Source organism: Salvelinus sp. IW2-2015, linkage group LG10, assembly GCF_002910315.2.
Source record: "Salvelinus sp. IW2-2015 linkage group LG10, ASM291031v2, whole genome shotgun sequence".
Taxonomy (NCBI): Eukaryota; Metazoa; Chordata; class Actinopteri; order Salmoniformes; family Salmonidae; genus Salvelinus; species Salvelinus sp. IW2-2015.
This window is the reverse complement of record NC_036850.1, coordinates 21917685-21929611: the sequence shown is the minus strand read 5'-3', so window position 1 is coordinate 21929611 and position 11927 is coordinate 21917685. Positions and strand designations below refer to the sequence as shown.

The following is an 11927-nucleotide window of genomic DNA, read 5'->3' as shown; positions in this document are numbered from 1 at the left end:
CTATAATCTCCACCTGGCACAGCCAGAAGAGGACTGGCCACCCCTCATAGCCTGGTTCCTCTCTAGGTTTCTTCCTAGGTTTTGGCCTTTCTAGGGAGTTTTTCCTGGCCACCATGCTTCTTCACCTGCATTGCTTGCTGTTTGGGGTTTTAGGCTGGGTTTCTGTACAGCACTTTGAGATATCAGCTGATGTAAGAAGGGCTATATAAATACATTTGATTTGATTTGATCCAGCCATGGGAGAGGAGGAGTGGATAGCAGGGGGAGAGGGGAAGGGATGAGTGTGTATGTGGGGGGGTGAAATGCATGGAAGAGAAGAGGTGGATAGGATGGGAAGACGGGGACAGGTGAGTGTGTATAAGTGGGGAGGGGATAAGCGAGCATTAAGATAAGCGAGCATGTGACATTGATGACATCATCCATGTTGAGACAATGTGTGACTTACTAACACAGCAGCACTGAATGTTCAGTCTATTTTCAGAAAGACAGGATAATACACTKAGTGTACAAAAAAATTAGGAACACCTGCTTTTTCCATGAAATAGACTGACCAAGTGAAAGCTATGATCCCTTATTGATGTCTCCTGTTAAATCCACTTTAAATTAGTGTAGATGAAGGGGAGGAGACCTGGTTAAAGAAGGATTTTTAAGCCTTGAGACAATTGAGACATGGATTGTGTATGTGTGTCATTCCGAGGGTGAATGGGCAAGACAAAATATTTAAGTTCCTTTGAATGGGGTATGATAGTAGGAAGGTGTTCCTAATGTTTTGTACACTCGGTGTATCTCTGACTAGTGAATGTAATAACTACACTGCCTGTCTCTCTGCACCATGGCATTGAGATGGTATGCACCAGCTGTTAATGGCCAAATAACAGCAACGTACAGCTTCCTGGGGATAGATGGGGGAAAAAACAGGGATAGATGAAATAGCTTATGCAACCTAGGCAGAAAGCGTGTTTCCACTGTCACAGTAAGAAATACACACAGTACACACAAACCCCACCCCCACACACAGTCAACTAAGCTTTKCCCTGTACAGAAATAGGGCTTGTTGTGACCTAAGCCTAAAACTCCCACTGACCTGCAGGTGACCTGCGAAACAGATGCCCAAGGTCAACAGGAGGACACAGGCCAGCACTCCAAATGACATTCCCAACATTTTGGAACTGAGGGACGGGAAGGGAAAAGATCCAACACTGAATCCCAAATAGTTCAAATACTGGTTGTCATGCCATTATTGTTTCCATGGTTTAAGAGGAAAACTATTATTACTACCGTACCTGGCAATAGCAGTTGAGAAATATGTTTCTTATAGCCACAAGGGAAAATCACTCACTCTTTTGTCACAAACATCTGAACCACAAAGATGCAGAAGAAGATGAAGGTGGCACAGCCGATGTAGTGCTTGAACATGGGCAGATCAATGGCTCGGTACTGGGGAGGAAAGAAGAAGTCATGTTTGAACCTCTCACAAATACTAAGAACACAGTTTTTACAGTATGTATAGTACATTTGGAAAGTATTCAGACCCCTTGACTTTTCTCACATTTTGTTATATTACAGCATTATTCTAAAATTGATTAAAAAATATATTTCTTTATCAATCTACACACAATACCCCATAATGACAAAGCAAAAACCGTTTTTTAGAAATGTTTGAAATGTTATTAAAAATAAAATAAAACAATTTTTACATAAGTATTCAGACCTTTTACTCAGTACTTTGTTGAAGCACCTTTCGCAGCGATTACAGCCTCGAGTCTTCTTGGGTATGAAGCTACAAGCTTGGCACAACTGTATTTGGGCAGTTYCTCCCATTCTTCTTTGCAGATCCTCTCAAGCTCTGTCAGGTTGGATGGGGAGCGTCTCTGCACAGCTATTTTCAGGTCTCTCCAGAGATGTTCGATCGGGTTCAAATCCRKRCTCTGGCTGGGCCACTCAAGGACATTCAGAGACTTGTCCCGAAGCCACTCCTACATTGTCTTGGTTGTGTGCTTAGAGTCGTTGTTCTGTTGGAAGGTGAACCTTCGCCCCAGTCTGAGGTCCTGAGCGCTCTGGAGCAGGTTCATCAAGGATCTCTCTGTAATTTGCTCCGTTCATCTTTCCCTCGATCCTGACTAGTCTCCCAGTCCATGCCGCTGAAAAACATCCCTACAGCATGATGCTGCCACCACCATGCTTCACCGTAGGGATGGTGCCAAGTTTCCTCCAGATGTGACGGGCTGTAATGTGTCATCCAAGCGGGCTGTCATGTGCCTTTTATTGACGAGTGGCTTCTGTCTGGCCACTCTACCGTAAAGGCCTGATTGGTGGAGTGCTGCAGAGATGGTTGTCCTTCTGGAAGGATCTCCCATCTCCACAGAGGAACTCTAGAGCTCTGTCAGAGGGACCATCGGGTTCTTGGTCACCTCCCAAGACCCTTCTCCCCCGACTGGTCAGTTTGGCCAGGCGGCCAGCTCTAGGAAGAGTCTTGGTAGTTACAAACTTCTTCCATTTAAGAATGATGGAGGCCACTGTGTTCTTGGGGACCTTCAATGTTGCAGAATTTTTTTGGTACCCTTCGCCAGATCTGTGCCTCAACACAATCCTGTCTCGGAGCACTACGGACAATTCCTTCAACCTCATAGCTTGGTTTTTGCTCTAACATGCACTGTCAACTGTGGGATCAATTTAATTTACCACAGGTGGATTACAATCATTTGTAGAAACATCTCAAAGATGATCAATGGAAACAGAATGCACGTGAGCTCAATTTTAAGTCTCATAGAAAAGGGTCTGAATACTTATGTAAAAAATGTGTAATAAATGTGCTAGAATTTCTACAAACCTGTTTTTGCTTTGTCATTATGGAGTATTGTGTGTAGATTGATGAGGGGGGAAAATTATACATTTTAGAATWAGGCTGTAACGTAACAAAATGTGGAAAAGGGAAGGGGTCTGAATACTTTCCAAAAGCACTGTAAGAACACGTGCGGTCTGTGTAGGCTAATCGGAGATATCAAGAGATTGAACCAAATAAATAGATTCTGATATAACATTTAACATGTTGTAAGGGTTAGGAACTAAAATTTCAAGTATGAATGTTTTTCTTTATACTGTATCTTACATAAAGGCTCTTGACATTGCCATTGTACAGATGTACCTGTTGTATATTAGGACAGTAAGGCTCCTTTCCACAGTGTATGAAGACCATAGAGTCTGTCAATTGGTAGTTACATGTAGTCATTCCAGAGACAACTGATGTCTTCATATTGTATCTATAAGGTTCTAGAGATTTTCATTGTGGAGATGTACCTACTACAGTGTATACTAGGACAGCAATGCTCCTCTCAACGGTGTCTAGACAGCTCTGAGACAAACACTCACCTGTTTCTCCAGCTCTTTCTTAGGGAACCACACAGCCAGACTGCTAATCTCCTCAGACTTCACCCACTGCCTGGATGTCACACGGGGAGAGAGCGTGAGGAAGAGTGTGTGAGAGAGTGAGTGGGTGTGTGTGAGAGCAAGCTCTCTATTTTTACAACTCAATATGTAAAATACATTTTCAGATAGCTTTGACTCGTCTTTGTCAATATTATTCACAATTGGCGAAATAATACTTTTCTCAAGGGATATGTTGGTGGCTAGGAAGATTAGATAACATTAGACCCTTAATTCTGAGTTTATGCTTAAGCTTGTGGTCCTACCTAGTGACTAATCTCAGAATGTCCTTTGACTATTTAGTGACTATTGAGACTCACTTGCTGCTGAGCTCATCGATGGTGGTGGTCATCTCATTGTGCAGCTCCTCATCAAACTTGCTCTTCTGGGACTTGTTCCTGTAAAACACTCAGACAATAAGGAAGAGGTAGACTAGCAGGCACACAGACAAAGACCGACAGACACAGACAGACAGACAGACAGACACCTACAGACACAGACAGACAGATACCGACTGACACAGACAGACAGACCAGACAGATACCGACTGACACAGACAGACAGACACCGACTGACAGACCGGACAGATACCGACTGACACAGACAGACAGACCAGACACAGACAGACAGACCAGACAGATACCGACTGACACAGACAGACAGACCAGATAGATACCGACAGACCAGACAGATACCGACTGACACAGACAGACCGACAGACCAGACAGATACCGACTGACACAGACAGACAGACAGACCAGACTGAGGCCGACAAAGACAGAGACCGACAGAGACCGGCAGAGACCGGCAGACACAGAGACCGGCAGACACAGAGACCGGCAGACACAGAGACCGACTGACAAGACACAGACAGAGACCGACTGACAAGAACAGACAGAGACCGACTGACAAGACACAGACAGAGACCGACTGACAAGACACACAGACACGACGACAGACTGGCAGGACACACACAGACAGACAGACAGACAGACACAGACAAACAGATCGACACGCAGACAGACACGCAGACAGACCGACCGACCAACATGCAGACAGACAGATTGACCGACATGCAGGCAGACCGACGCGCAGGCAGACCGACGCGCAGACCGACCGACACGCAGACCGACCGACACGCAGACGACCGACCGACCCGCAGACAGACAGACCGACCGACCGACCAACATGCAGACAGACAGATTGACCGACATGCAGGCAAACCGACGCGCAGACCGACCGACACGCAGACCGACCGACGACACGCAGACAGACTCACCGACACGCACAGACAGACAGTGACCGACACGCAGACAGACAGACCGACCGGCAGATGACCGACACGCGACCGACGACCGGCAGACCGACCGACACGCAGACAGACGGACAGACACGCAGACAGAAAGACCGACACGCAGACAGAAAGACCGACACGCAGACGACTGACCGACACGCAGACAGACTGACCGACACGCAGACACTGACCGACACGCAGACCAACCGACACGCAGACCGGCCGACCGACTGACCGACCGACCGACACACAGACAGACAGACATGCAAACAGACACACAGACTAACCGACCGACCCGCAGACCTGACCGACCGACCCGCAGACTGACCGACCGACCCGCAGACTGACCGACTGACCGACACGCAGACAGAAAGACCGACACGCAGACAGAAAGACCGACACGCAGACAGACCAACCGACGGACATGCAGACAGACATGCAGACAGACCGACGGATACGCAGACCGACCGACACGCAGACAGACCGACCGACCCGCAGACAGACCGACCGACCCGCAGACAGACCGACCAGGCCGCAGACAAGCACGCAGACGGACTGACCAAGATGCAGACGGACCGATACGCAGACCGACCGACACACAGACAGACCGACCGACTAGCAGACAGACCGACACGCAGACAGACCGACCGACTAGCAGACAGACCGACACGCAGACCGACCGACACGCATACACAGACCGACACGCATACACGACAGACCGGCACGCATACAGACCGACCGGCACGCATACAGACCGACCGGCACGCATACAGACCGACCGGCACGCATACAGACCGACTGGCACACATCAGACCGACCGACACGCATACAATACAGACCGACCGACACGCATACAATACAGACCGACCGACACGCATACAATACAGACCGACCGACACGCATACATACAGACCGACCGACACGCATACAATACAGACGCGACACGCAGACCGACCGACACGCAGACCGACCGACACGCAGACAGACCGACACGCAGACAGACCGACACGCAGACAGACAAATGGATGGATGCTGGTAAACCAGCCAAGATCATGCAGGTTATTCAGTCCCAGTGCTGTGCAGGGAGGCAACTGGTTTAGGCCATTCTCAGCATTAGTGGAAACAGAGAGAAGGTTTGTGTGTCATTCATTCTATAGTGTGTGTATGTGCAGGATGTTGTGTGTGTTAGTTGAACTTTGGTGACTGAACAGTAGTCTCCCAGCAGTACCCATGCCTCACCAGGAAGGAAACACACACACACACACAGACAGACATAGACACACACAGACAGACACACACACACGTGTTATAAAAGCACATAACTCCAGTGGGGAAACAAAAAGACACACTTTAAACACTAGGGAGTGGTTATGCCCTGCTTGCTTTGTAAAGGCGTGGGAATCCCTGTGATGCCCTGTTATACAGAAGAGGGAGGCAGCTCTAGCAGGATGGGTGGGTAGGGAGAAGTGTTAATCCAGAAAGAAGGGTTGGAGGTTAATGGTGCTGGTGAAACATCAAGATTCTCCTCCTCCACTCAGAAGGGAGAATTGCGTTGTGAGCCAGGCTGGCACCACTCACTTATAGGTGCTGAGCGGAGGGGCGGGCGAGGAGAAGGGCTCCTCTACAGACTCATCAAAGCTGTCAGGGACCAACAGTGAGAGATAGACACATTCAACATGGTGACATCGTTGTCGCTGTATGTTGTCGCTGACTGTTGTGTGTTGTATGTGAGGATTCATGTATGTTAAACAACAAATGTCTGTCTTCGTAGAATGGATCAATATTAATAAAGCTTGTATTGTAACTGAATAAATAAACTATTTTGTTTTTATTAAACATGACATGATGAGGGACTGTAACTGACCAAATGAAAGAACATAGGAAGGGCCACCGACCGTATCAGAAGCAACACAGCCGGTTCCTGTTAAGTGTCCATTCACAGTATCGGTGCCCACTAGAACCACAGCCGAGACAAAAGGTCTTACGGGGCAAATTTCTTATTTCACTGTCCTATCTACTGCACTCACATGTGGTTCAGCTTTTGTCAGTAATGGGGAAAAAGAGACAACTTCTAAGCCCTTTGCGACCAAACTTGACCTTAATAAAAGTAAATGTGTTGTGTTTTTACAGTGGGCACAAAAAAGTATTTAGTCAGCACCACTTAAAAAGATGAGAGAGGCTGTAATTTTCATAGGTACACTTCAACTATGACAGACAAAATGAGAAAAAAATCCAGAAAATCACATTGAGGATTTTTTATGAATTTATTTGCAAATTATGGTGGAAAATAAGTATTTGGTCAATAACAAAAGTTTATCTCAATACTTTGTTAACCCTTTGTTGGCAATGACAGAGGTCAAACGTTTTCTGTAAGTCTTCACAAGGTTTTCACACACTTTGTCTGGTATTTTGGCCCATTCCTCCATGCAGATCTCCTCTAGAGCAGTGATGTTTTGGGGCTGTTGCTGGGCAACATGGACTTTCAACTCCCTCCAAAGATTTTCTATGGGGTTGAGATCTGGAGACTGGCTAGGCCACTCCAGGACCTTGAAATGCTTCTTACGAAGCCACTCCTTCGTTGCCCGGGCGTGTGTTTGGGATCATTGTCATGCTGAAAGACCCAGCCACGTTTCATCTTCAATGCCCTTGCTGATGGAAGGAGGTTTTCACTCAAAATCTCACGATACATGGCCCCATTCATTCTTCCTTTACACGGATCAGTCGTCCTGGTCCCTTTGCAGAAAAAAGCCCCAAAGCATGATGTTTCCACCCCATGCTTCACAGTAGGTATGGTGTTCTTTGGATGCAACTCAGCATTCTTAGTCCTCCAAACACGACGAGTTTAGTTTTTACCAAAAGTTCTATTTTGGTTTCATCTGACCATATGACATTCTCCCAATCTTCTTCTGGATCATCCAAATGCTCTCTAGCAAACTTCAGACGGGCCTGGACATGTACTGCTTAAGCAGGGGACACGTCTGGCACTGCAGGATTTGAGTCCCTGGCGGCGTAGTGTGTTACTGATGGTAGGCTTTGTTACTTTGGTCCCAGCTCTCTGCAGGTCATTCACTAGGTCCCCCCGTGTGGTTCTGGGATTTTTGCTCACGGTTTCTTGTGATCATTTTGACCCCACGGGGTGAGATCTTGCGTGGAGCCCCAGATCGAGGGAGATTATCAGTGGTCTTGTATGTCTTCCATTTCCTAATAATTGCTCCACAGTTGATTTCTTCAAACCAAGCTGCTTACCTATTGCCGATTCAGTCTTCCCAGCCTGGTGCAGTCTACAATTTGTTTCTGGTGTCCTTTGACAGTTCTTTGGTCTTGGCCATAGTGGAGTTTGGAGTGTGACTGTTTGAGGTTGTGGATAGGTGTCTTTTATACTGATAACAAGTTCAAACAGGTGCCATTAATACAGGTAACGAGTGGAGGACAAGGGAGCCTCTTAAGAAGAAGTTACAGGTCTGTGAGAGCCAGAAATTTTGCTTGTTTGTAGGTGACCAAATACTTATTTTCTACCATAATTTGCAAATAAATTCATTAAAAATCCTACAATGTGATTTTCTGGATTTTTTTTCTCATTTTGTCTGTCATAGTTGAAGTGTACCTATGATGAATTACAGGCCTCTCTCATCTTTTTAAGTGGGAGAACTTGCACAATTGGTGGCTGACTAAATACTTTTTGCCCCACTGTATATACAATGTGTAACATTAAGTAGACTTACAAATCGCTTAACATTACTGTACAGTCACTGATCTGTTGTTTGCATTTGGTAATTCAAAAAAAGACTGGCTTCCTAAATACACCTCCACAACCATAAACACCCACTGTATCAACAGACTGATGCATAGCAGGAGTACCACTCCAGTAAGGGAGTTCGACGTCACCACTCTGACATGATGCCAGTTCAGGGCTCTTGTTAACATATAAACAAATGAACTCATCCTCTCTGTGTTCTCAGACTTGGCCTTCCTTACCTCTCAGTGATCTTCGAGTGAGCTGTGCGCAGAGGGATGTCCTAGAAACATTTAAAAAACAACTGTTGTTAGACACATCGTGCGTAAAACAGCAAGAAGTAAAGCAGCATGTAAATATGCCATCAACAGTCGCAACAGTCTTCCACAGGAAATACTGATGCTTGTGGCAATACATTTCAACCTGTTATGCTTGATGTGTAAAGTGGACTATTTCTGTTAGAGGAAGTATGTCTGGTAATCTTTTCATCAGTTATAATGCAGTGGCCCCCAGCCGTCACTCACCTTGCAGCGTGATTTTCCATTGACCATGGTGTCTGTGGTGTACCCCTCTCTGTCTCTGTAGGTGGGCGAAGGGTTTGACGGCGCCCAGGACTCCAGGTAAGGGTCATTCTCACTGACGCCCGCATCTTCAGCCCATCATTCACACGCGGCTGGGCATGCTGCGGCTGTTCAGAGCCTGGTCCTTAGACTGATGAACCACAACGTTAACGAGGAGTACAGTCTCACATATACAGATAAGGCCCTTGTCAGGGATTCTGGAGGTAATACATAAATGAGGTAGCTCACCCGAGATCGATGACAAGGTATGTCTGTATGTTGAGCTCCTTCAGGTAGGCATCTCTTAGCCCACCGTTCCCCTCCTCTACCTCATAGGCCTTGTTCAGGTGCTTCAGGGTGGCCTCAGTGATGTGGACACGCCTATCAAGACAAGATGGGGGTTCTATTAGTAATGGACTTACTAGGACTAGGTTACCACTAGTAACTTAATAATGAATGCCACCATTAGGATTAAAGATTTACCATACATGGTTAACTCAACTCTAACATACCCAGGTAAGCCTCCAGACTCCATATAATTGGCCAGGGTGACATCATGTGACCAAACGTCAAACTGCCACTTGCGGAGGCCAATCACACCGCAGAGCACATTGCCGAGTGAACGCCCACTCTCATGTTGATGTCCACACCTGTGGCCTCGCGCACCTGTCTGAGGGCGGGATCAGAATATGTCAGATGTGTGTGTGTGTATGCACTTTGGTTCCCTGGGATTCCTTCTTATTGCTTTGACATCAGAGCCAGCTGAACAAATCAACTATTTCCTTGTTGTCATACCATGCGCACACATGCATATTGACGCCACACATACTCACCACATGCGCTGCTGCTACGGTCTATTATCTATCCTGTTGCCTAGTCACTTTACCCCTCCCTATAAGTACAGTACATAACTACCTTGATTACCTCGTACCCTGCACATCGCTTCAGTACTGGTACTTCCTGTATATAGCCATGTTATTACCTCGTACCCCTGCACATCACCTCAGTACTGGTACTTTCGTATATAGCCATGTTATTACCTCGTACCCCTGCACATCGCCTCAGTACTGGTACTTCCTGTATATAGCCATGTTATTACCTCGTACCCCTGCACATCGCCTCAGTACTGGTACTCCTTGATATAGCCATGTATACCTTATGTACCCCTGCACATGCCTCAGTACTGGTACTTCCTGTATATAGCCATGTTATTTTTACTCGTTATTGTTATGGACTGTGTATTTATTCCTTGTGTCACTATTTCTATTTTGTATTTCATTATCTTTAACTCTGCATTGTGGGAAAGGACCCTTAAGTAAGCATTTCACTGTTAGTCTACACTTGTTGTTTACGAAGCATGTAACAAATGAATGTGATTTGATTGTCCAACAGGGCAGAGAGGAGCCATGATAAAGCCTTCCTTTGAACAGACCCTCCAAAAACACCTGATTATAGAACTAACTCACTATCATAACCATCATTGACCCACACAACTCAATCAACACCTACTACTTAGGCCAGAAAGTCCCCCTTGCATTATACAATAACATACCCTCCCTACCTGACTTACACATTGATATACTATACACTATTTATCTCACAATCTAATGAGAATACATGTTGCTAATAGTCTGCACACTACCAGAAGGATCACATGTTTTAGTAATTGTTTTCCCCCCAGAAGGCCTTGGGGCTCCTCTGAACTCACTTGATGGCCTCACACATGTCCAGACCCATCTTCACACAGTTCTTGGCATGCATGGGCAGGGAGACAGGCAGGCCAGACACACAGTAGTAGCAGTCTCCCAAAATCTTGATTCTCATGCACTCGTTCTCCTGAAGAATRAAAYAGAAAAATACCACAGACCATGAAGACCATCCAAGAAGCAGACATGTCAACTGGATTTAGCATTAACACAAACAAGGTATCAGAAGTTCTCCTGAAGAACCAAACACACAACACATCCATACGTGTCCAGCCCAAGAACTACATGTACTTGTTTTTAAGTATCTGTGATGATCTGCGTCATGAAACGCACACTATAAAATAAATATATTATTATTTGAATTATTATGATGAAGCAAGTACTGATTAATACCACATAACAAGTGGATTATGCATTACCACACTGTCATCTTATCGTAATAAACGTAAAAGTGTAGGTAAATATGAAATAAAAGCTGAAAAGTCTGTGTTAATTTAACTAAAGGTGCAAATATTACAAATTATTAACTCACCTTTGCAATCTGGTCAAACTTCCCAAACAGCTCGTTGAGCATGATGACCAGCTCCTTCGGAGAGCAGTCGCTGGCCAATCGGGTGAAGCCCACAATGTCAGCATACAGAATACTGCAAAAACAGAAAAGCCAAGGGTGTGTTCATTAAGACACACAGCTTGCAAAATAAAACAAAAAGCATTCATTATTGGACAAGTTTAGATAGTCCCTCCCTGTTGCACATAGTTTCCAAGCATTTTCTTGCGATTCATGCTTACTGATCACGACCGACTCAGGACATATGAGGTCAAGACATCAGTGTCATAATGAAATCTGTTGTCTGCATGGATACGGCCAGGCTGGCCGCTACACTGATTAATCCCTCTGATGTTGTTGTATCACTAAACAAGGGTGTCATTGTCAGATAACGGTTGACTCCTGGGGTGTTGAAATGGAGTGGGGCTAAATGATTACAGCTGGAGGTCCTATCCTGAGTGAGCAGTAATCCTAGGGGCTAGAGAGGAGGTGAAGACTGAGTAGGAGGGAGATCGTGCTAAGGGGTTTGGCTCTAAGACATAAACTACAGCAGTGTTTTCCCTATATTCATTTAGCAGCACCGTTGCCTCCACTCCAAAAGATATGATTACAAATATATATATATATATATATACAGTACCAGTCAAAGGTTTGTACACACCTA

General features: G+C 45.7%; 1 protein-coding gene across 1 annotated transcript in view; it reads right to left on the bottom strand.

The window, feature by feature from the left end:
- LOC111969538 (adenylate cyclase type 2-like) overlaps positions 1-11927 on the bottom strand; it is a 47524-nt gene that overhangs the window by 12361 nt on the left and 23236 nt on the right. The window contains 14 exon segments of the mRNA XM_070445473.1: positions 1085-1169; positions 1340-1437; positions 3370-3439; positions 3744-3821; positions 6296-6355; positions 8693-8733; positions 8975-9075; positions 9078-9125; positions 9128-9168; positions 9266-9391; positions 9523-9628; positions 9631-9680; positions 10719-10846; positions 11249-11360. Of these exon segments, the coding sequence (XP_070301574.1) occupies positions 1085-1169; positions 1340-1437; positions 3370-3439; positions 3744-3821; positions 6296-6355; positions 8693-8733; positions 8975-9075; positions 9078-9125; positions 9128-9168; positions 9266-9391; positions 9523-9628; positions 9631-9680; positions 10719-10846; positions 11249-11360 (1144 nt within the window).